Source organism: Engystomops pustulosus, chromosome 4 (assembly GCF_040894005.1).
Source record: "Engystomops pustulosus chromosome 4, aEngPut4.maternal, whole genome shotgun sequence".
Lineage (NCBI taxonomy): Eukaryota > Metazoa > Chordata > Amphibia > Anura > Leptodactylidae > Engystomops > Engystomops pustulosus.
This window is the reverse complement of record NC_092414.1, coordinates 97,631,467-97,658,741: the sequence shown is the minus strand read 5'-3', so window position 1 is coordinate 97,658,741 and position 27,275 is coordinate 97,631,467. Positions and strand designations below refer to the sequence as shown.

At 38.2% G+C, this 27,275-nt stretch overlaps 1 protein-coding gene across 1 annotated transcript in view; it reads right to left on the bottom strand.

Annotated features, from left to right (window-relative positions):
- NELL2 (neural EGFL like 2) overlaps positions 1-27,275 on the bottom strand; it is a 184,210-nt gene that overhangs the window by 35,098 nt on the left and 121,837 nt on the right. The window contains exons 13-15 of the mRNA XM_072146843.1: positions 19,543-19,668; positions 7,575-7,697; positions 7,057-7,152 (exon numbers count right to left, since the gene is read on the bottom strand). Coding sequence (XP_072002944.1) covers positions 7,057-7,152; positions 7,575-7,697; positions 19,543-19,668 — 345 coding nt within the window. The remainder of the gene's footprint in view (positions 1-7,056; positions 7,153-7,574; positions 7,698-19,542; positions 19,669-27,275) is intronic.

Below are 27,275 nucleotides of genomic sequence, written 5' to 3'. Positions count from 1 at the left end.
CTGTTAATGAACCATGGCGAAATTATTCTCTGCAATGTTTTATTTCTATAATACATTGGTATATTTGCATATTCGTCTGTAAAATCACTAGGGCTCATTCTTGGTAATGCTGAACCTGTAACATTTCTAAAGGCATTTTAACAGCTTAGCATAAAACACAGACTTCCAGACAATATACATAGTATAGTTAAGCTTCTCACACTGCAGGGATCTTACTCAATTATTAATACATAACTAAATATAGCGGCATGCATTCTCTCAAGTAACATGGGCACTGCTACAAAATAATATAAGTCCTACTGAAAAAGTATATATATATATATATATATATATATACATTTATAACCTGTTGTAAAATAAATGATTTTATAATAAAGATTAAGATTTAATACTCCACTACAAAGGTGGTACAAAAGCGCAGTATTATAAATACATTGGGAAATGTATTTTTTATGTTACTGTATACTCAGCAGTCTTCAATGCTGCAGGGCATAAACAATATTTTGTTCCCATAAAGTTACACTGTCAGCTTCTGCATAAAAGATCACATGACATTTGAAAATTGTTTGGCTGATTGCTAGCTCTGTGCTACAAATGCTTGCTCTATATATTTGGTCTGTGTAAAGGAAGCTCCTAATAATTATCTGGATACTCTCCCTGTGTAATATGTCTATAAAGATCAAAATCAATAGAATGCTATACACTTAAAATGCTTTTTTTTTCTCTAAACTTTCTATATAAATGGCCCCAAATTTATATAGTTTTGATTTGTGTCCCCCTATTCAGACACCCATATAGTTTTTTGTAAAGGGAGATGCACATTTTTAATGGGATTAAGTGTTGAGGTCAGAAAGATCTCCATACCAAGAAGAAACACCATCCAAGCTAGACTACTTTACTCATATCTCTTCTCTTCCCCCTGTTAATATATTTGTTTCCCTTGATCTCTATTGTTCTCCCTCTTACCTATATGCCCTCTGTTACCTATATGCCCTCTGTTACCTATATGCCCTCTGAATGTAATTACCCTCTAGTACTTTTGCCTTTGCTTTTGATCCATTTGCTCTGTAGCAGTATGCATAGTTAACTGTTGAGGAACTCTCTATGTATGTTTGTGGGTGCTTGCATGTATAGTTATGTAGTGGATTTATATACTGTGTTGTGGATATCTTAAATAGGTTTATTGTATGTATTAAAGTGTAAGTATATTTTAAGATAGTAAGGGAAATAGTAATATTGATTATTATCTACCATATTAATTGATATATTGATTATAGGTACCATTTTTGTTTTCATTTTATTCGACTTTAGGGGGATCAGTTTATTCAAAGGGCCACATGTTTCACTTGTTTTTTCTGTTGTTTTTGCGCCTTTTCATTCAGGCGCATCATTTTTGCGACATTTTTGCGATTAAACGCCAAACTAGCCACGCAGCAAAAATAACCAGCTTTCACTCATCTATCTTACCAATCCAGATGTTTTGCTGCGCCTAATGATATTCATCACTTGCAACGTTTTCATTTAGGCGCAAAAACGGGCGCAAAAACGGGCGCAAAAACACTCCAGCCCGAAGGTGGCGTTATCTGAGAAGAAAGCACTGAGCCCCTTTGCAGAACAGCTCATTTCTAGCAGCAGAGCTCAGCCAGACACTAAAACATATAATACAGACATGAGATACTCTGCAGACAGAAGCTGCAGACTCTATTTACAGTTCATCACCTTCTATTTACAAAACATTCTGCAAACTCCTGAGCTCAAAGCAAGAGAGAAAAGAACATTGCAGAAGTTTGCAGAAGTTGCAGAATGTTGCAGATACGACATACAAGTGTCCCCCATGTAATTCTGCACAGTATCACCAGTGTGTCTGAGGGGGATACTGTGCAGAATTATAGGGGTGCAGCAGGAGACCAGCACTGGGGGATCCCCTCCAGGAGAAGCCCCTGCTGAGGAGGTCACTGGGTGCTGGGTGTCACACACCTGGGTGCTGCTGTGAGTGTTATCTTCATTCTGGCATGTGGTAGAAGCAGAGAGGAGCTTGTAGCAGGATCACATGTAACTGCCTGAATCTAACATTGCGCAGAAACTGCGCCAAAATTGCGCCTAAACTGTTTTAAAGTAAAGTGATTAATAAGAGGCAGAAAATATACTTATCACAGATGGTTGTAGCTTGTGATAATTCTGGCAAAACAGTGCGCCCGAATTTAGGCGCAACTACTACACTTAGGTGCACAAAAGTGATAAAAGTGGCCCAAAATGTTTTACAAAAACACCTGCCTAGATACAGTGCTGAAGCTTAAGTGGGTGGCCAGCTATCTTCCACCATTAACAATGCTAAAAATCTGGGTTTCTAGTGCATACTTTACAGCACAGTTTTATTTTATTTTATGCTATTTACTGTAAACACAACCTTTTTCGGAAATGTGGAAAAGCAAAGTAACAGCTGTGAATAGTGGCCATGTCGCTTGTCATCTCAAGAAGTTGTTTCAGTCCACATATGGGGGGAGTTGGATATCATAAATGTCTAATCTATAGTTCTTGGACAAGTGTTCGAAGGCACATAGAGTACTCAAAAACATCATTACTGTGGGAAAGTTTAATTTTCTTTGTGTAATAATGTGTAATTCTTGAGAAAACATATTAGTATGTCAAAATATACACTGCAACCTGCATACTACATGAATAACCTTTTGTGCTGTAAATCTTTGCAGTTTACTCCCCATAGACATTCACAGCTTGATCCTGCATCCAAGGTCACATTAGATCAGAATGCGATGGATAAAATGAAATTTAATTACAGTACATTTGTTTTCTGCACTGAAACTGTCATCCTGTCACTGTGTTCATGAATCAATGTTGACCTGACTCCATCCATACAATCCTCAGACTGCATTTCATGATTTATTAAGATGTTACCGGACAAAATCTGACGGAGCGACTTTTATGTCTATTCCTTCATGAAAAATTAAAAGCCCTTATCACGTGAACTTTCCTCCTCCTAAGATAGCACTAAAAAGATTGCGCTGTAAGAGGCAAGCAAGATGGCGATGAATCATGACCTACTTAGAATCAAAGGTTTCTCCTGTACATTACTCACTGTCTTAGAATCACTCTTTAGCATCCAATATCTAAAACAGAGTAGAAATGTACTTATTATCTAACTATAAAATCATTTGCATCTCTCCTCCGTGTATAGTGTATTCAAACTACCATATGTGATCTCTAATGATATTCACAAAATGTACAGAACATTTGATTGGCATTTCTATTAATGCACCAACAGTGTACAATACGATTATATTTATGAAAAACATTTTCCATTTCATCCTAGAGAACTTGTAAGAGTTTCTCAAAGGTTTTTGGTACTTTACATGCATGTTGAAAGAATATTAAATGTCAAATACACCAGAAAAAAAGAAGTGCATCCTGAAGAAAGTAAAAAAACAAAACAAAGAAAGCTAAACTGTAGGTTTAGCTCACAAGGCAAAGTCACATGAACATACTCTGTAACTACAGCAACCGCAAATAATTAAAATATAATAAATATTGTACTGGAATTCTTCATGTGACAAATTGATTATTAAATAAATGCTTAATTCTGGCCCCAAAAACAGATCATGTCAGAAGTAGGATATTCACTTCAAGCTTGTGCTTTGATTTATGGACGCTAGTATTTTGCCTACTCCACTGCAATGGAAAAGTGGAAAAGTAACAAGGGAGGTTGAAATATGGAATTTATTGTATGAAAAATAGAACATTAGCTTTGTGCTTTCAATGGAATATTTTCCAATCTAAAACAATCTTTCAATCTTAGTTTCTGCCGTTTCAGAGCATTAAATGGCGAACATTACATTTGAAGTTCAGCCACATGTTTTATTTTGTACAAAGGCTTGAAATGCAATAAAATTAAAGGAGGAGTTATATGTTTTATACCAATCCCCTGCCATCATCCTGCTTATTTTTCTGACTGGTCACCCAACTCCAGTGATGAAGCCACCGCACAATGAGGAAGACATCAAAGGTGTAGAATGGTCAATACTTGGCTGAGGCGTTGGGTGTTGACAACAAATTTGATACACCATTTTGAAAAAATGGTGTTAAACCTGGAATTGGTCAGGACAATGGAAGGGTAAGTTAAGGTAAAGTGAATATTACTCAATTTTTATATTTTAGAGCATTATAAACTCTTAGTATGAAATTCAAAGAGCTGGACAACACTTTAATTGGTCTTTTATGTGATATGTGTGAAAGCCAAGTCTAAAGCGACCATTGTGGGAATGTATAGCCTTCAGCAAGTTTACACAACGTGTACTCACGGTACTGTGCCATAGCTCTGTTTGCTATGGAGAAGCTTGCCAGATAACCCGGGCAAGCACACATTCATCTGAATGCGGCCTAAAAGAGGAAGCCACACTAGCAATTCTATAGCAACAGCAATGTTATTCTGGTGTCCAGTTTATATGCCCTTTACAGTGACTGAATGACAAAACCCTTTAGTCTGGGATATGCTTTGAACATTGTTTATCACAAAAATGTAAAATTAGCTGTTCATTACTGACAAACTCTGCCAGCTGCATTTTCATCTATTCTATTCCTTCAAGGCTATTTTTTATAAAGTTAAAAGTATGTATTATTTACTTTATTTGTGGTCTCTGCTGCAAAGTTTTTGACCATCTATAAAGGAAAATTAGAATAGAAGTATAAGCTTATGAATGCATAATGAGTCCTTCATATTTATCTTAAATCAGATCTCACATGCTATTCCATGCTTATTAACAGCTATAGCCGACTGAAAGGTCTGGGAAATTTAATATATGTTTATTTTGCGCACATCCATTTTTCCAACATAAATATTTAGATGTTGTTTATAGCATCTGTCATGTCCATTGCAAATTACTCTTTGTGATAAAATTCATAGGCATGCCAGAAGGCATAAATTAACCTTGGCTCATAACAAATGAAAGAAATGGTCTGAAGAAATATTGATTTTCTATCCATATGACAGAAGCACAAATGGCTTGCAGTTCTCTTTGTACATATTCATCCATTTTATTTGCATACTCACAGTAATCTTTATGCAGATTATGTGCAATGTGTGCAGTATTGCCGTGAATGTTTTATACTGTACAGTATGTGATATATGTTAACCGTTAATATGTTCCATCCAGTTAAGGTAAAGTTTGATCAACTTAGAATGGTGTGACAATTTTTTTATCTTCTACTCTTTTGATGGGAACTTTTACTATGTTTGTTTTCAGATTAATTATGGATTAAAAAGGATCATATGAGTTTACATTACCTATAAATTGCCTCCTTATCCTCTCTACTTCTTAAAAAGATCTTAAGGAGCAATATCCATTTAGTCCTGTTATATAACACAAGCATGCAGCATGCTTGTCTATTCTTATATTTTTCGTTTTACAGGGTTATATGAAAGCTTGTTATCAGCTGCACAAATTGTACAATTGTCCTAATGGCACATTTTATATTCTGGGTAAAATACTGGGCAGCGCAAAAAATCAATTCCAAATGTGGTGGAATTGACAAAAAAACCCAGTTGTGTCATCTCTTTGTACTTTGGTTATATGGCTCACACAGTGCAAATGCCCCATCCCATAATTTAGGCTTTGCATGTTTCTATACCTTTTACGGTCGTAATACAACTTTTTGAATTATTATGTTGACAAAGTGGTAAATAAGCAGTGATGAAGACATTTTTTCACTGTATGATTTTCATAATATGGGATCGTTTTTTTATATTTTAACCCCTTCCCACCAATGCCCTTTTTTCATTTCCATTTTTTGCTCCTCTTCTTTTAAAATCCAAAACCTTTTTATTTTTTCTCCATGTATGGAGCTATAAAAGGGATTATTTCCTGCATAACAAATAAAAATTCCTAGCGGGAGTATTTAATTTTCCCTTCTGTGTGCTGGGAAGCAGGAAAAATGTCCAAATGCAGTGAACTTGACGAAAAATGCTTTTGCGCCATTTTCTGGAGGGCTCTATGTTTACCGCTCTCAATTTGCACTCTGAATGACACCTACCCCTTATTCTTTGGGTTTATATGATTACAGGGAAACCAAAACTATAATGTGGGAAGAAGGGCAGCTGCAGCTTGTGTGTGCCTGTGTCAGTCTCCGCTCCTCCACACTCATCCAGCTCCCTTACCTCTCAACACTTCCTGTTCATTATGCAGGCAAGGGGAATGGAAGGTATGGTGTAGAGGAGAGGAAGGATGCATAAGGCGACACAGGCACACACAGGCTGCAGCTTCCTTCCACCCTAAGACTCACCACACGCTGCCATGTAAAATAGACTCTTATAAACTACTGAAATTATTTAGAATACTGACAAAGGCATTTATAAAATCACATTCCTCCTGCCACATTTACAGGTGAAAAGGGTCAAAGTACCACTGACATTTGTCACTATTTAGGCTGTGCTGGTTCTATGACAGACATTAGCATTTCACTAGCATATTTCATTACATGATCACATGGATGCAAAGAGGCAGCAGACCAGCCTCTGCCTCTATTATCTGCATAACTGTGTATGAGAAAAAAGAACACAGAATTGGTAAATACAGCTTCTGTCTTCTCCCTTGTTGGCTGCCTGATTACTCCAGCAGCCTCCTAAAACTCAGGGTGTAAGCATGCATGCGCGCAAGCTTTAAAGAAAATCTACAATAAAAATCAAGCATGATAAACCAGGGACACTTACTCATAGATCTAGGCAGTGTGACTGTGGTAATCTTCTTATAATTGTTATCCATTGCCTCCTTCCTTTTAAAGTAAACTTTTATAATTATGCTAATGATGTCTCACCCTCCCCTCGTTCTTTCCCTCCTCTCTCTACCAGTAGGAAGTGCAGGTGGGAATCTGATTTGCCCCTGCCTTTTTCTAATATATAGCAGCCTGTAAAGCTAAAGCACTGAGGGGCCCAGTAGCCCAGTAGCACTATATTTCATAATAATTATAAGATAACAATGGGTGGACACTTTTCAAGGCTCCTGTGGCAGTGACATAAGATAACTTAACTACCAAGAATACACTTCTTACCTGTTTCACAACTTGGTCCAGTAAAACCCTGTGGGCAAGCACACATATTAGGGGCAATGCAGGTCCCTCCATTCCTACAGCCATCCTTGCAAAAAGCTTAAAAAAACAATATATATGTAAGAGGTTGGAAAAAATTTAGTCTTTATAACACTTTTTTCAAAGTAATATGCCACTCATGCAATTTTTAGTTTTCTTTTAGACTGCAAAATCTAAACCAGATCTTTATATTTATAATTTATATAGATTTTAAAGACTATGTTCTCTTACTTTGCACCTCCTATTAGTGTGTACCATAAAACTGCACCAGTTTTTGGTGCATTTTTTACACAACTTAGACTATGCCCCTTTTGCATGAAGCTACACCCACTTTTGCGCGGTCACTCCCCCTAGGTGCTCATATGAAATTCGGATTGATAAAGGTGCCCCTTGTATGCATTTACTAGAACTAGATTATTGATTGTGTAATAAATGTATATCTATTGTATAATACAACAGCAGTGGACAAAACTTTTATATACCTTTACAGATGGTTCCATTTCCAGTGTATCCCGGCTGGCAGACACAGTTGTGTCCTCCCACAGTGTTAAAGCACAATGCATTTTCATCACAGCTGTGTTGGTTAGTTGCACACTCATTGTGTTCTGAAAGACAAAAAAGAATATCCTTATTTATGTGTCTATTATGATAAAGTTATGACATTTCCACCACCATACGTATTAATGATATGATCATGTTGCTATGAAATATCTATTCAGACATCTACAGTATGCATTATCTAGGCAACAAGGAAGAATTGTAATTAAGGAATCTTGAGAGGTTAATGAAGATCTTCATGGACTGTAAGCTCTTGCAAGCAGGGCCCTCATTCCATATGACAATGTTATCCCTCAGTGATGTCTTATTTTATTTGTATATGTTTCCCATAATCTGAAAAGCGTTACAGAATTTGTTGGCGCTATATAAATAAAGATTATTCTTATTTTTACATTATTATGACCAACTATAATAATAATAAAAACTATAAATCTTTATTTATATATTGTCCTCATATTCTGCAGCATTTTACAGATCATAGGGTACATATACGAACTAAATAAGACAATACTTACAGAGTAATTACATGAGGGCTCTGCTTGCACAGCATTAGGAAGAAGGGGTGAAACAGGAGCAGACAATGCTCGTATATGGTCCAGCCATTCTTTTTGAGGGAAAAAAATATGAAATAAATAAATCAGTCTGAATAATCCAGTGACCATCCACTATCGATATTTAGGGAAAAGAGGGTGAAATATTACGTAGATGAGCGGAGTAATCAGTAGAAGTTAATGAAAAGAGAGAGAAAGTTACATGCGGTTCCCAAGTATGAAAGGTCTGCCCGAAGAGATGAGCACATTTGAAACTTTGGCAGCTGGCCTAATGGGCCATGGTAGGGCATTCCAGAGAGTATTTGCAGTTTAGAAGAAGCCTTGGAGACATGAGCGGGAGGTTTGAATTAAAGAAGAGATTAATCTTAGATCACCAGAGTTTGTGGTTGAGGGGAAGTAGTTTGAACTGTATTCAGAAGGAGATGGTCAACCAGTGCAGTGATAAAGTGTGGAGAAGAAAGAAGGAGAGGCTACTATCCTGGATACTACAATGTAATGTAATGATGTCCCAAAGCCTAATTCACAATGCAAAATACTTGGAATGGGTTTAGATCTTTGCAAGTATATGGCTGTGCTCTGCTTTAGAGAAAATAGTCCTTTACACAGCATCAAATAAAGATGGAAACAGAAATCAGAATAAAGGAACAGAATAAAGGAACTAAAAGAGAAGAGTATTTGGGTGAGGGCCGTTTCCTTATTCATTTGTTGCAACCAGTGCAGTAACTGGCACAGTCTGAAAGTTATGTATTGATGTGTCTTTCTTACCATTTATGACAAAAAGTTATTTTTTTTCAATAGCTGTCTGTGGTATAGCAGTTCTTCCTCCTTCACATATATGGATGAAAGTTGCAATAATAGATACACATACTATAAAGGGCACTCTGTGTATTTAAGGGTATGCACAATGTCCAAATAGCCTGCATTAATTTATTTCCATGACATCGACTGAATGATGATCTCATTTACTTTGTGATGCAATCTGTTAAATTTCCCACTAGAAATCATCAACAAGTACAGAATGTATAAACTTAACCAAAGTTTTCACAAATAATTTTTAAAACAATGTTAATGACTTGACATTTTTAAGTCTGTATTATATAATGTTAACATAATTGCCGACTTGGAATAGTATCACATTAATTAATTGGTTAACAAGCACAGATGGCAAACCCAAACAACATGTCCTCTAGCATTCCTGGGGGCTTTTATACAACTACAGCATCATATATTCCAGTTAGAGTCTAATGTTTCATCATTTGCTGGTATTCTGCTTGTAAATCTTCTAGCCAAGATATGTAGTGCTGTCAGGTTAGGAATAGAGATGAGCGAGCACTAAAATGCTCGAGTGCTCGTTATTCGAGACGAACTTTTCCAGATGCTCGAGTGCTCGTCTCGAATAACGAGCCCCATTGAAGTCAATGGGAGACTCGAGCATTTTTCAAAGGGACCATGGTTCGGGAATAAAATGTGTTAATCCGCTGCTCTTCTTCCACTGAAGTCTCCCCGATGTCTCCGTGCCCCTCGATGTCTCCGTGCCCCTCGATGTCTCCGTGCCCCTCGATGTCTCCGTGCCCCTCGATGTCTCCCCGTGCCCCTCGATGTCTCCGTGCCCCTCGATGTCTCCCCGTGCCCCTCGATGTCTCCGTGCCCCTCGATGTCTCCGTGCCCCTCGATGTCTCCGTGCCCCTCGATGTCTCCGTGCCCCTCGATGTCTCCGTGCCCCTCGATGTCTCCGTGCCCCTCGATGTCTCCCCGTGCCCCTCGATGTCTCCCCGTGCCCCTCGATGTCTCCGTGCCCCTCGATGTCTCCGTGCCCCTCGATGTCTCCGTGCCCCTCGATGTCTCCGTGCCCCTCGATGTCTCCGTGCCCCTCGATGTCTCCGTGCCCCGATGTCTCCGTGCCCCTCGATGTCTCCGTGCCCCGATGTCTCCGTGCCGCTCCCTGATGTCTCCGTGCTGCCGCTGCCCCATGTCTCTGTGCTCTTCACACATATATATTGTTCTTCACATACTATTTTGTTCGCACCGTTCCGCGCGTATCTTCCGACAAGTAAACAGATGTGCCGAACATCTGTAATCTATTCTTCACTGTGTTCTTCACTGTGTTTTTCACTTAAATGATCCTGTGTTCACTGTGTTCACTGTTTTTATTCTATTCTTCATTGTTCTTCACTGTGTTTTTTTAATTAAATGCTCGATCTCGAGCAGGGGAAATACTCGTCCGAGCAACGAGCCGTCTCGAGTACCTTAATACTCGAACGAGCATCAAGCTCGGACGAGTATACTCGCTCATCTCTAGTTAGGAACCAACGATAACTGTACATTGTCTGAAGCAGTAAATTACATAGTTTACAACCCAAAGATGAATAAGTAATAGCTGTTGCATTGTATCTGAAAGTTTACAGGTTGCAGACCTGAAATAGTCATGAAATTCAAAAAAATCTAAAATGAATATTCTCTATAAGACGGGAAAAAATAACAAAACAAATAACATAATCTGTCCGTGTTGAAACTGGCAGCTAAATTATTGTTGCTCTGTGGCCCCATGCTCTGTATCCATTCTGTCATATTACTTTTTTTGAAAAATAGCAGCTTAAGCAAACAAAAGTTTCCTTTTTAGAATACTTTTCCTTTTTCCTTTCTGTTTTTTAGATTTGTATAAGGCCAACATCTGATGCTTTGTGTGAACAGTTATCAAAATGCTTCATTAACATGTAGAAGTAACTTTGGATTTTCCACAAACATGTAAGACATTTGCTGCAAAATCTATACAAATGCTAGCATAGTAAACTTAGTATGTATGTAAACTTTTGACTTTGCAGTAAGTAATAAAAATCCCTTAAAAAATATCTCTCTAATTATTTTAGCATTTGGCAAATCTAAAAGTTTTTGGTAATCCTAACTGGTCTAAACAGGAAAGGTTTATTCTGATTTCATGTCATTAAAAAAAAGATCTTTATTTCTTATGCCTTATTATATAGTGTGTGTAAACTTCTGATTTCAACTATACAAAGTTATTGAACACAGATAATAAAAACCTCAGCACTTTTGCATGTTCAAACGGTAAATAAGTGACATATATATATATATATATATAATATACCGTATTTTCCGGACTATAAGGCGCACATAAAAGCCTTGGATTTCCTTGGAAATCCAAAGTGCGCCTTATAGTCCGGTGCGCCCTATATGAGGACAGTGGACATAGGTCCCCGCTACCGGAGACAGCAGATCTCCAGCGGGAACTGCAGACCACGCGGCACGAACAACTTCTGCCGCGTCGGTCTGCAGTTCCCGCTGGAGATCTGCTGTCTCCGGTAGCGGGGACCTATGTAAGTATGGTCCGCTGCCCTCCTCCACCTCCCCCTCACCTTCCCCGCTCACCTTCCCCGCGTCGCCGCGTCTCGTCGGGTCTCGTCTTTGGGTCGCGTCACGTCTCTTCTCGTCGGGTCTCCGCTCCGCCCCCGGACCTCCGCCACGCCCCTGGACCCTGCGCCTTATAGTCCGATGCGCCTTATATATGGAATTATTACATATATAAGGCGCATCGGACTGATGCCTTATATTCCGGTGCGCCTAATGGCCCGGAAAATACGGTATATAAATGTATATATAAATATATTTGTGTATATAGATAAGCACATAAGTAGAAAAGCACACACTCACATGAGGAACACATGTGATGTCACGTGTAACCGACAAGTCTACATTACTACTTGCAACGTAATTTTTTTGTAAAGCCCCTTGTATTAAATCATCTTGCAGCTTATCCTCTTTATTGCAGACCTTTACATCTGCAGGGGTATTAGTACCTTGTACTTTCCATAATCACTAATAATATTTTCTTCTATAATCTGCAGTTTTAATGCAGCTTTATCGCAGTTGGCTATCAGTGAAAGCGTTCGTTCCTGTAATATCTTTTTTATTATGGTTATGTAGGTCTTTTATTCACTGTGTTTTTTTAGCTACTATAATGAGGGACTTTGCTAGAATGAATAAGATGAAAAAGCAAATGGCTCAAAATCTCCAAACAATTTCGATCCCCTGCACAGGATGGAGATGAGAAGAATCTGTACATATGGGAGCTGTCAATTCTACTGTTTAAGTTTGGAAATGTAGTTACTACACTACATTCAGTAATTGGAGCAGGTGAGCTTAGGCTTTATTTAGACGGCTGTTGTGGGGACGTATATTCATCTACAAGTTTGCGGCTGGATATACATCCCTATAGACGCCTATGATGACATGATACAGTGAGCACAACATGTCCTCACCATAACAACCCGCACCCGCAAAAAATATTTTGGCCGTAAGAACGGTTGTGTAGAGCTCAACCCTTCTCCTCTCCTGCTGGGCAAGCACATATTCGTCTGAATGATGAATACTTTCCCAATTTTTTGTCTTCTCCAGTGTTGACAGCAAAAGCTATAAAATGTATTTCTATCTGCTTTTGCTGGACATTCACAAAGTAAAAACACATCTGCACTGAAAGTGAGCCCTCAGCTGTAACTTTTTCTATGAAGAAGGAATGGCATATAACCTGCCACACTCCCATACTCCCATCACTCTTTAACCCCTTAAGGACACAGCCTTAAGACTCAGCCCCATTTTTCGTATTCTGACATGTGTCGCTTTACATGGTTATAACTTTTGAACACAGTTATTTATCTAAACATGTTGTAGTTCCTTTTAGTGGTAAATTTTGGCAGATAAGTTTTGCCTTTATTTACGGAAAAAAGAAAAAATGATGAATTTTTCAAAATTTGCCATTTTTTGCGTTTTCAGGCAGATAGATTTACCACCTAAATAAGTTGCTGAATAAGATTTCCCATATGTCTACTTTACATTTTCATAATTTTTGAAATGTCTGGATAATTTATTTTGAGGTTACGCGGCTTACAAATTGAATATATTGATTTTCTGTATTTTCAGAATTGACTATTTTGGGGATAAATATCGTTTTGAATGAAATTTTTAATGTTTTTTAACCCTATATTTATTAACCCTATATAATGAACCCATTTTCAAATCTGCGCCCCTCAAACTATCAGAAACAACTATTAAGATAATTGTTAACCCCTTGAGATCTTCATAGTAATTAAATCAATGTGGAGGGGAAATTTAGAATGGTCAAATTTTGTTGGTTATACGTTTATTTATCCCTAAAATTTACACAACTGCAAAAGATCTTAAAAAAAAACATCTTAAAATTTGTTATGCAATTTCTCCCGAGTACAGAGACCCCCCACATGTTACGTTATGGGCCCACAGCGAGATGCAGAAGGGAAGGAGCACCCTGCAGCTGCCAGGATTTTAGTTTTCTCATTGGCTCCTTTTGTAGGCTGGGAAATTTTAGCTTTTTCGTTATTGGGGCCATGTAATGGGATTTTTTTGTGGGGTGCTTATAACAGTGTTACCATTTTGGGGTTGGTATACCCTATTGTTTAAAATGTATGAACTTTTTTTATGAGGGTAGGGGTAGAAAAGCATCAATTCTGTACTGGATTTTTAACTTTTTTTTGACACAAGATGACGTGGGGGCTGATCGTGGGGGAAATACACCCAGAAGGAAGTTTAAATGACATGGTCGCACTGACTGCAGCATTTAACAGAGCCCACAGGTTAAGGGATTAAGACATTGTTCATGGGTGTACTTTCAGAAAAGAAATTTACGGTATATTAAGTTTTTCTCGGGCATTCACTCTTTATATGGAGTATATGGACTGCTTAGGATGCTATCTCTAAAAGGTTCGGTCATTCATGGAGGGTGTACTGGAGTGCTCAGTGGAAAGCACTGTTTATGGGGTTTATCTTCTGACTGAGAGCTAATTATGGCATGCCAAGCTACAATCCATGATCACTTATGAACCATTTCATACTTGTGCTATGTTTGTATAGAATTACCGATATACTTGAGTATAGGCCGACCCAAATATAAGCTGAGGCACCTTATTTTACCACAAAAAAAACTTGGAAAACATATGTCAAATGCCTGGGAGTAGGTAGTAGCTTGATTGCATATGCGTTTCTTTTGAAACACATGCAATTAATAACGTGCAGTATATTATACGCATTGTAAAAGTTGTACTGGTAACATTGATATATATATATATATATATATATATATATATATATATATATATATATATATATATATATAATTTTTTTGTGTCTTCCTAAATTTAATTGTATGCATAAAAAACAGGAAAATGAATAATGTAGGCATATACAGAGAGTTTATGCATCTCTGTATAACAGTACATTAAGCTTGTGTTATAGTTTAACTCTGTGGAAGGTTTAGTTAAGCTAGTAAGATACTAGGCTAGTGGCTAAGATCACTAGCAGCTTGAGAATGGAAATTGTAGGTTCAAATCCTGTCTGACAAAAAAATAATTAATTGAATAACATTAAATAATTTAGAGAACTTGTGTCAGGGGAAGCCCTCAGAGATGTAGAAACACTATATATGGACAGGTGCTGGGAATTCCTCATGACGTGGTTCCTGTTTTGCAGATCTCCCCTCTACCTGACATCTCCTCAGAGAGGATTCCCTTGCAGGAACCAGTTCTGAGCTCCAAGGTATATCATGCATCAAGGTGCATTGTCCAACCCTACTTGAGTATAAGCACAAAAATTGTGCTGAAAAACTTGGCTTATACTTGAGTATATAAGTAAATTACTTTTCATGGCACCTATATTTATCTACAGTATCTATTCATCCATTTAGCCATTTTTCTACTTTAGGTATGACAGCTGCTTTATTTGTGTAGAAACAAGGCTTATAAAGCCTTAATGTCATTGGTGATATTGTGAATTTCTTCATCAGCAGCTACCCCGTGCAGTGTTCAAATCCCATATCTTGAAAATTAACAGTGTGTGACAGATGGTTAGTCCCAAGTTCATCACATCCATTGGACTATAACAAGGTAAATGACACCAATTACCATCTGTAATTACTGTTGCTGGCAATAAATTTTCTCTGGTGATTATGGGTAACAGATCTGCATAGCCCATCAGCCTTTTTAGCAGTCTGAAAACAGTTTAAGTGTTTCGTGGGATAATAAATAAAAAGTATACTTTTCTTACAGTTATTTCTCACAAATGAAGTAAGGTATAGAGACTGTTTGTCACCTTTGCAGTTCAATTTTATATATCTATAATGGATGACATCCAGGAGTAGTGATTACAATGCATTGGAAAATATAACCAAAGTTTATATATGCAACAAGAGACACAGGAAATAAAGTGCATCAGTTATACATAACATAATATCCCCCAATATTCCATGTGTAAAGGTAAGTGCCATAGTCATATCACGCTACAAAGGCAACGTTTATACCACACAATAAAAATGGGCTGACAAATCATCCAGCAAATCCTCAAATGGCCTCTATTCCAAATTCAGTTTAACGCATCCTGTCTTCATCTGGAAGTGACCACAACCCAGAAACATATGATATTTTATGACTATTTAATGATATACATCCCTTTCACACATGTGAATTACAACTAATGGCCAGGCTATACCTGTACGTAAATAGCAGATACAGTACAGCGCGTCAGCTAGCAGCAATAACACAGGTTATGACATGTAAACTGGTGCGCTGAATCGAAAAATGACCTCCTTTTTGTTCATAAGATATAACGCCGACTGATAATTTAGATAATTATATTAAATAAGGAAATCCTGCAAAATAAATGGAAATAGACTTAGAAAATTATTTTTTTTACAAATGAAAATCATTATTAACTAAAGTTAGCTCACTAACACTCACTAAAATTAATTATTTTTCCCCGAAAGGCTCCTTTTGGTACATTTACGGTTGTGATCAGCATCTGGAATGTCTCTCTAAAACATCCAACAGTACCCTGCCATCATTGTAATGCTCCGTTTTTTCTGGTATCTTTTTTCCATCTCTTTAATGTCCTAGTGGAATCGTTCACCCTGCTTTTGACTCGCAGCTCCTAAATTTTCAGGAAAGTAGTCAAGGTGGGAATGGAAAAAATTCACTTTCAAACTCATCAGGCAACCTAAAGCTTGAACTGCTGTTATCATTCGTCCCATGATATTTTTGTAGTCAGGATCTTTTTTGTTGACTAAAAATTTCTCTACAACCTATTTAAATGTAATCCACCCTTCTTTTTAAGGATCTGTCATATTTTTGACTTACTCTTTATCAGCTATAAGCCTTTTTAACTCCTGGTAAAAACATTTTTACAATGTCTACAGCATGGAAAAGACACTTCTGTTAACAATAAGTTCCTGGTTTTGAGCCGTGATCCAAAAGTATGCCACGCAAAGAAAATCTAAACGAAGGGAACAACTTTATATTTTTTCATTACAACGTCTTAAAATATTTAATATAGTAGATAAGTCATACAAAGGTAAAATTGAATCAAGGCAAAATAACTATAAGCAAATTTCCTCTGCAAATGCGTCAATACAACATATAATAAGGTTGACAGCTTTTCACTTCATTTTTACATTTATATTGGAAATGTACCATTCACTTTCTGTATTTTTTTGTACATAGATAAAAGCACATATTCTGTGAAAGAAGAAGAGTTCTACTGGCTTCCAACAGCAGCAGCCATGTGTTACATTTTCTGACAAATCGCTATACCACAAAAGCACCAAGGGCCTTTAGTGATCAAAGGATTCATCATACCAGTGATCTGTTAGTATTGCCTGCAGATATTTTTAATTGCCTTTCAGTAATTAGTTTGCTATAGATTTCATAGCGAGCTAGATCAAATATGCAAAGTAGCTTTAGATCTGGTTTTCACAAAATGTGAACTATTCTCTTGCTGTACAGCTAATAATTAATGGAGTTATATGAAAACAATATAAGTTGCACAGAATGGGGTCATTAAAATCAGCTCCACGAGGCATGTCCAGAAGAATCACTTTAATGCTAAAAATACCAATTGTTGTTGGGCTTTTCATTACTGAGGGAGGCTGCATGGGCTGTTCATTAGTAAGGGAGGCTGCATGGGAATTTTATTACTAGGAAAGGCTGCTTGGGCATTTTATTATTGGGGAGGCCGCATGGGCATTTGATTACTAAGGGAGGCTGCATGAGCATTTTAATACTGGGGGAGCTGCATGGGAATTGTATTACTGGGGGAGGCATTTACCACCCTAGGTTTATATTCTAGAAAATAAGTTTTTTTCCCAGTATTTTGTGTTAAAATTTGGTACCTCGGGTTATACCTGATTATATATGGTAATTATTATCAGTAAGTGTGACTATATTTAGAAAACTTTTGACTGTATGCTGATCTGGATCATTCAGGTGTTTGTTCACAATTTCTTTGTGGAGATCATGCAATTTTCAGGAAAATCTACAATCCTCAGTTAGAATATTAAATGATCAAGCTCATGACAGAACAATTTTTAAAAAAAAGCTAGTATGGATTTCTGAAAAGGGATTGCCAAAAGAAAGCATCTGCATGGCTATTTATTTAAATCTGCCATGAGACACAGGTGGTAATAACTTCAACATTCCCAGGTGATTTTGATATGGAAATTTGTACACATTGACACATTTGTACTTTATGATGATGAAAAACATGGCTTACGTGTTTTGTGATTCTATATGAAAAATATTCAATTTGGTCAAAATGTTGAAAAAAGTGGCATTCATTAAACTCTTTTTTTTACTTATACTACCCAAATTGGTTCCTTAATGTTTACCATATGACTGCCTTATGCTGGCATTTTTTAAGTATCCTTTAATATTTTCTTTGGTGTACTAAAAAGCTTTTAACTTTGGTAGTGATTCTTTGGATATACATGTGCAGATAGCACCATAACAGGTGCGTGTTCAGCTCACCCCACAGTGTTATGGTCCACAGTCCTCTGGTATCAGCCTTGGTGCAAGAAAAAGGAAAGACCACCGCCGGGTCCCAAATCAGCAAAAGGTACAAGGAATCTCGGCACTCACATGAAGCCACCAGGTTTAGTTTAAATAAATTTCTTCTTCTTTATTCATATCTCCGGAACAACATGCAGTTACAACTTAAAAGATCGACGCGTTTCGACGCTTGTGCGTCTTAGTCATGATCATGACTAAGACGCACAAGCGTCGAAACGCGTCGATCTTTTAAGCTGTAACTGCATGTTGTTCCGGAGATATGAATAAAACGGAAGAAATTTATTTAAACTAAACCTGGTGGCTTCATGTGAGTGCCAAGATTCCTTGTACCTTTTGCTGATTCTTTGGATAGTTTCACAAAAATTGATAAAGCCAGCTGAGGAACCAGATCAGGTAAGAAATGATTTTTGAAATGCTTATATAAAAGAACCCCCTAATAAATAACCCCCAAAACAGCACCCTTCAAAATATTAAAGAAGTGTTTTATTGTAAGCATTTCACCGAGGTATTGTATTGTATTGTAAAAAATATGAATGTGAAGTTTAGAAAAGACCATGTTTTACTACTTTCATTTAGCACAAAAATATTTACATTCACAAGGGTTAAAATAAGAATATAAACACAACAGTTTATTTTAATTCTCCTGATAAGCCAATACCATTCATTTGGCTTTGGACTTCTGTATGTGAACATAGCAGGACATGGAAGAGAAGGAGCAAAATTATACTAAATATGTGAGGTTTCTTTTTTAAAATTAATATTGACTTTTTTTACTCTGTTTTTTGTAGAAATTTTGCATTTTGGGACATTTATAGTTTTTATTAATAGTTTACCATTAAACCATTATTGCCTTTGTGCATAAGGCATTGTTCCAATAATGACCAGCAATACTGATGTATTGCAGTTTTTTAAGCCTTTGGTCAGTACTTCAAACATACTGTAACGTTTGTGAATAGTCACTTACAGCTGTGGCATACTATTACTTTGAATGTCATCATAGGGATAAGAGATGAGCATAAATGACTGCCTATAAAACTTAATGGGGTTGGCCACTTTACCTCATGTTTTTTTGTAACGTGTGTGTACGAGTGGGGGGCAGGATATTAGGTAATTTACCAATATACATCTATTAATGTTCTGCTCTGCTTGTTAAATAAATAATGACACAGTCAAATCTGATGTGTGTTCTTCATCTGATGTTGTGAAACAAAAAATTCTATAAACAGTTTTTGGACAGGGTGTAGGAACACTCCAGTTCTGTCAGTTTTTTAATCCTTTGCAAGACCAATGCCAAATCCGAACAGAGATGGTAAAAAAATTATACAAAGGTGGTCACAGATAAAAGTTCTTCCAATTTCTTCCAATAACTAATTGCTATATTTTATATAGTACTCTAAATGTAAAATAAACCAAACACTTGCACACACCTACAAAACTATATCATTACTTATTTTTGGCCATACCTGTACAGGAGTAGTCATCAATTTTGATGTAGCCTGTTTGACAAATGCACATAAATGATCCTGGTGTATTCACGCAAATCGTATTCTCTCGGCAGTAATGACGACCTTCAGCACACTCATCGATATCTAATAAGTTAAGTAGAGAAAAACCTTTATAAATAAAGTTACATCAAAGATAAGAAAATACAACTTCTCTCTTTTCCTCCTTACTGTTCAGACAATACAGATCACTACTTCTCTATTGTGTCTGATATGAATCTTCTTTTGTGGTTAAAAGAGAGCATTAGGGAGCACATACTACTCTACTTTCTGCGTGAAGTGATGGGAGACATCATAGCAGCTGGTCTCCACCTTCCAACTTTAGAACTATTAAACATTATAGGGGCAAAAATATTTAAAATGAAGAAACCAAGTTACATCCACAGTATAATTAATTTATGCACAGTTTTTTCAAAGGTTCGCTAGGCTTTAAGGTAATTAGGATAATAAAGCTTGAATGTACAATGTCATACAATGTAATAAAGAAAATTTTATCCAAAAATAGAGTCCTCGTAACTGTGGTGATATTTTTCTTAATACCTAAGCAATTATTTACTGATTGAGATGCCTGAAGAATAATAAGGATTTTTATTAATAATTAATATGTCAGAGGTAAAGGCTTGAACATGGGGTTTGTACACATCACCATTTTGTATGCACAATATTCCACCATGGCACAGAAAAGTTTTATACATTTTCAAATCAAGGCCTAAATGCTGAAATGAATAATAAAGATGCATTTTTTTTTAATATTTGTAGAATATAAATTGATATTTGAAGAATGTCATCACCTCCTGCATTGCTACGCGTTTATAAACATTACTCATGAAACAACGCATTAACCCTGTAGTATACGCCTACTGCACTTCCCACCATAAGCCATTATGTGCAGTGACTTACTGCTTACTAACAGTTACTACATTGTTATGGTAAGATATGACACAGGAAGGTAAGATATACAGTATGTTGAGGGTAAGATATATCATAAGTGTTATGTAATGTGTACAATTCATTAAATTTGAATATTCTCCTTCCTGCAGTGACTATTACTGATTTACTGAAGTCTCTCTTGAGAAAATGTATTAACATGCATATTGGCTGGATGTCCTTTCTAATTTTATTTGCTCTTTGTTCCAACCGTATTTAGCATTACAATTTTATGCATAAAGCCCCATTCACATCACCGTCAGGGCATACATCCCCCATTGATGGCTATGGCACCAGGGCTCGGAGCACAATGAGTGTTCACCGTTCTGAGCTGTGGCCGCAAAAAAGATAGAGCATGCTCTATCTTTGGCCATAAGAACAGCCGTGCGCCACTATTGTCTATGGAAAGGGGAGGGGTGAGCGCTGCTAATCTCTAGTGCGCCTCCCCTTTTTTGGACTCCTTGTACATTTTCTTAGTATTTTACCTTATTTATGTATTCTTGAGTTTTTAATAATTATTTTACACTTTACAAAATATGTTTGCTTTAGGGCAGGATACATCATTATTCTGAAAGAGGTCATTCTCATTAGGCAACCACAGCAACACATATGGGTAGATTTGGTCTGCAGCAATATGTTAGTGAAGCTTCTAAATGAAGATTTCCTAGCAGAATATTACTCAGACCATGACTTCGGCTTCTTACTAGGTCCATACTTGTGTACCACTCGTGTGTCTTAACCATTAATGACATTGGCTTCCAAGAGACCCTGTGAGACTGAAATGTCTACAGTGGCTACATTGTTATAACTTATTTAGTGTATGCAATATATACTGCTTATCTATGTATTAACTTTTGGACTAAGATTGATAGCCCTTTTTTGGCCACCACTGTCAATGATTTTTAATGGGGGCTTTTAAGTCCTAGTAACTAGGATATATTTTTACTGTAAAAATAAAATTGTTATACTTTGATAAAATCAGTTTCTGATTTTTATTATATTTAGACATTGGAGGCATAGTCTATTTGTAGGTTTTGAGAATGTTTCCTAAATAAAGAATGCATTTTGTTTTTTATCTTCTGCTTCAGAAATTTGTATATATCTAATTATTGGCAGTTTAGCCACGCTTTATTACTAGCTGGGTCTATATACATTCTGTGTAGGCTTCAATGACAAGAGCATCTGGATATGCAAATTATTATGTCCAGTCTCATTTATTTATGATGATTTAAGAGTTGATTGGACACTGATGAGCAGCATTAATGAGTTAAATGGTCAAGCATCTGTTCACTAAGCTTTTACACCCATTATATGATGATCCCACATCATGTTGAAAAACCTAAGAGGGAGATAGAGATGAGCGAGTATACTCGTCCGAGCTTGATGCTCGTTCGAGTATTAAGGTACTCGAAACGGCTCGTTGCTCGGACGAGTATTTCCCCTGCCCGAGATCGAGCATTTAATTAAAAAAACACAGTGAAGAACAATGAAGAATAGAATAAAAACAGTGAACACAGTGAACACAGGATCATTTAAGTGAAAAAGACAGTGAAGAACACAGTGAAGAATAGATTACAGATGTTCGGCACATCTGCTTACTTGTCGGAAGATACGCGCAGAACGGCAGCAGGGAGACATCAAGCAGCAGGGAGACATCAAGCAGCACGGGGAGACATCGGGCAGCACGGGGGAGACATCGGGCAGCGGGGAGACATCAGGCAGCACGGGGGAGACATCGGGCAGCACGGGGAGACATCGGGCAGCACGGGGAGACATCGGGCAGCACGGGGGAGACATCGGGCAGCGCGGGGAGACATCGGGCAGCACGGGGGAGACATCGGGCAGCACGGGGGAGACATCGGGCAGCACAGGGGAGACATCGGGCAGCACGGGGGAGACATCGGGCAGCACGGGGGAGACATCGGGCAGCACGGGGGAGACATCGGGCAGCACGGGGGAGACATCGGGCAGCACGGGGAGACATCGGGCAGCACGGGGAGACATCGGGCAGCACGGGGGAGACATCGGGCAGCACGGGGGAGACATCGGGCAGCACGGGGGAGACATCGGGCAGCACGGGGAGACATCGGGCAGCACGGGGGAGACATCGGGCAGCACGGGGGAGACATCGGGCAGCAAGGGGGAGAGATCGGGCAGCACGGGGAGACATCGGGCAGCACGGGGAGACTTCAGTGGAAAAAGAGGAGCGGATCCCGGGACAGCGTATCACCCCGACAAGTAAGCAGATGTGCCGAACATCTGTAATCTATTCTTCACTGTGTTTTTCACTGCGTTTTTCACTTAAATGATCCTGTGTTCACTGTGTTCACTGTTTTTATTCTATTCTTCACTGTTCTTCACATCTGATAACTTGTCGGGAGATAATATACGCGCGGAACAGTGAAGAATAGATTGCAGATGTTTGCATACATCTGCTAACTTATCAGAAGACATTCTTTTTCAATTAAATAACACATTTTATTCCTGAACCATGGTCCCTTTGAAAAATGCTCGGGTCTCCCATTGACTTCAATGGGGCTCGTTATTCGAGACGAGCACTCGAGCATCTGGAAAAGTTCGTCTCGAATAATGAGCACCCGAGCATTTTAGTGCTCGCTCATCTCTAGAGGGAGAACATTATTAATCCATTGCTGTCCATGTTTTTAATATTTTCCATTTATGATCTTAAACCTTCAAAATTTCAGCACTTTTTTATTTTGCCATGTTCAAGCTGTATGAGGGATTATTTTCTAATAATTTGTACTTCCAATATTTTATATTCAGACAAAAAGCATTGTGTGTGTATTACTTCATATTAAAAATTACAAAGTGAAGCCGAGACTGCATGTCACTATATTATAGTATTGATATTACACCATATATCTGGGTCACTAGATGCCCTAAGCATACTGCTCACATTATTAGCAAGAGACACATAAAGGCAGAGATGTAATATGTTACTGTATCGAGGTGTGTGGCTGCAGTCACACACACCTATTGACAGCAACCACTTTATTCAAATTGATAACTAAAAACCTCATGGCTCAAAGTGCACGTCAGAGTACATGAGAATCATGAGGTCTAAGGATCTGCCAAAGGAGCTCAGGGACTCAAAGAATTGAGTAAAGGCACAGATCTGGCCAAGGTTACAAAAGAATTTCTGCTAGGAAGAATGGCAGAGGATCCCCAAATCCAGATGTGAAAAACATGTTGCATCAATCCCTAAACGACTCATGGCTGTACTAGCTCATAAGATGGTTCTTCTCAATACTGAGCAAAGGGTCTAAATGCTTATGACCATGTCCATCATGACCATCATACCAATTGGTTGGAATGATTTACAATTGGTTCACAATGAGTGAAAAATTTAAAGAGGTCTGAATATTTCCATACCCTCCATATATGGTGTTATAACAATACTAGTCGTGGCTTCCCTTTGTAATTTTTGTGTATGAAGTAACAGTAAAATTGTATTGAAGTAAGTATTATACAAACAATGATTTTTGTCTGAACCTTTTATTAGAAGTCAATAAAAGTTACCTTTTAGTTTTTTGATAGTGTTGGCATTAAAAAGTCTTTTCTGTCCTCTAACAGTTTGTAAACTATAGGGAAGCACTGGGAAGCTGGGAAAAAATCCAAATGCAATGAAATTGACAAAAAAAAAACTCATCTGCACCATTTTCTTGTGAGCTTCAAAGTGTCACTGTGCACTCAAAATGACAATTCTACTTTATTCTTTGGGTTGGTACAATCACGAGGAAGTCTTCGTTTTGACATACAGAACTATTCATGGTGTCATATTTTGGAGGCCGAGTTGAAGTTTTTATTTCTACCAATTTTGTAGGACCTTTTGATAATTTTTTATTGAAATTTATATGTGTTGTGAAAAGTAGAAATAGTGGGGATTGGAAAATGGGGGGGGGCTATTTTTTGTTACAGGGTTCACCCAGGAATAATTGCTTTTATATTTTGATAGAGCAGGTATTTTGGGATGCAGCAATACCTAACATGTTTATTTAAATTTATTTGTGTTATAGGGAAAGGTGTTTTAATTTTTAAGTTTTTTAAATGTTTTTTTATGTTTATAAAGACGCTGCACAGTTATAATAAACTAGAGCCATATGTTACCAGTTGCATCAAATGTATTTATTATTGTGCTTTGGTGACACAGACTCTTAAATAAACATGTACTTGATCTCCCATTTTATAAATATAAAAAAAAAAATTAACACTCATATAGACGTGGATAAATAGCAAGGTTCTAGCAATGTTAAATGTTGTGTATATTTCAAAAAAATAGGGTAACATAGAAACATGCACAGACAAAAGGAAACAAACACCACTTGTGCACAGTTTGGCAGCAAGTGGAAATATGGAAGGTACTGCATTAGATTTTCATGGGAAAAAATCTGTTACCTAGCAACATATTTAATGAAGTAAAAAATAAAAGTGTATTTTCTTACTTTACTGGAATCCACCTACCGGCATTCCTATAAGTGCGCTATGAGGACATGGACATACTTTATGGTGCTTCATCCTGATGTCAACTACCCTTTTAGCAATATGTTTAGGTTTTACCTTATACTACTGTATATCATGTCACTGTGTTCATGTATGCTTTACATAAATGACAATCATCGTGATTTACAGAATGCACTTGCAGATTATATTACAGACATCCATCATATCAGTGACATGTTACAAAGCAGCAAGCATGCCCACAGCATCCTAAATCCAAGAGCTGACTAGAGATGAGCGAGCACTAAAATGCTCGGGTACTCGTTATTCGAGACGAACTTTTCCCGATGCTCGAGTGCTCGTCTCGAATAACGAGCCCCATTGAAGTCAATGGGAGACTTGAGCATTTTTCAAGGGGACCGAGGCTCTGCACAGGGAAGCTTGGCCAAACACCTGGGAACCTCAGAAAAGGATGGAAACACCACGGAAATGGACAGGAAACAGCAGGGGCAGCATGCATGGGTGGCAGAGAGGAACCAAAGGAGGTGAGCAAGAAGCGCTCAAATAATATCGGTACATGATAAAAGTTTGCCAGTATATTTTGTGGATTACACAGCAGGGTGGCGACAAAGTTAACATGGAAGCCATGAAAACAACCCAAAATTCTGCCTGACACAGCTCGTTTGATAAGGGGACCATGTATGGAGGCAGTGAACTAGTAGTAGATTAAAGGTGCTGCAGTTAAAACTATGTTAGTTGGATCTTGGCATGGAGCTGGCGCTCCGCTGCCAGGCGAGCTTTCGCCAATCCAAGCCCCTGTCTCTAGGCTACTCCCCAAACAGCACTTCTAAGAACCTTTTGTATAAGATCAAGTGTAGTAGCGTTCTTATAAGTTTGGGATATGGCGGGTGAGGGGAATGTAAACAGATGCGCAAGAAGCGCTGAAATAATATTGGTAAATGATAAAAGTTTGCCAGTATATTTTGGGGATTACACAGCAGGGTGGCGACAAAGTTAACAAGTTTGATGTGGAAGCCATGAAAACAACCCAAAATTCTGCCTGACACAGCTCGTTTGATAAGGGGACCATGTATGGAGGCAGTGAACTAGTAGTAGATTAAAGGTGCTGCAGTTAAGACTATGTTAGTTGGATCTTGGCATGGAGCTGGCGCTCCGCTGCCAGGCGAGCTTTCGCCAATCCAAGCCCCTGTCTCTAGGCTACTCCCCAAACAGCACTTCTAAGAACCTTTTGTATAAGATCAAGTGTAGTAGCGTTCTTATAAGTTTGGGATATGGCGGGTGAGGGGAATGTAAACAGATGCGCAAGAAGCGCTGAAATAATATCAGTAAATGATAAAAGTTTGTCAGTATATTTTGGGGATTACACAGCAGGGTGGCGAAATAGTTAACAAGTTTGATGTGGAATGCCCTGTAATAGCTCTTGGGCGGTGTGCCTTTTATCGCCTAGGCTCAGCAGTTTGAGCACCGCCTGCTGTCGCTTAGCGACGGCACTGCTGCTGTGCCTAGAGCTTCCGACTGATGGCGCCATGGCCACGGATGGTAATTCGGAGGAGGAGGAGGTGGAGGAGGGGTGGGAGGAGGAGGAGGTATAGTAGGCCTTTGAGACCTGGACCGAGGTAGGCCCCGAAATCCTCGGCGTCGGCAGTATATGACCAGCCCCAGGGTCAGACTCAGTCCCAGCCTGCACCAAGTTAAGTGTAGTAGCGTTCTTATAAGTTTGGGATATGGCGGATGAGGGGAATGTAAACAGATGCGCAAGAAGCGCTGAAATAATATCCCTAAATGGTAAAAGTTTGCCAGTATATTTTGTGGATAACTTAGCAGGGTGGCAACAAAGTTAACAAGTTTGATGTGGAATCCATGAAAACAACCCAAATTTGTGCCTGACACACCTCGTTTGATAAGGGGACGATGTATGGAGGCAGCTATATGGACGACTTTTGGAGGTAGCAATGGAGACAACGTGTGGAGGCTGCTATGGAGACAATTTAATTTGGATAGTGCCTGTATGTGGCAGTCCAAAAAAGTTTTCAAACCAGAGGAGCAGGTAGGTGGCCCTCCAGAAAAATGGAATAGATTGAGTGCCTGTATGTGGCAGTCCAAAAAAGTTTTCAAACCAGAGGAGCAGGTAGGTGGCCCTCCAGAAAAATTGAATAGATTGAGTGCCTGTATGTGGCACTCCCAAAAATTGTTTAAAACAGAGGACCGGGTAGGTGGCCCTCCAGAAAAATTAAATGCATAAAGTACTATAGCTAGAGCCAGTGGGCCCTGTCAAAAAATAGCCAGTT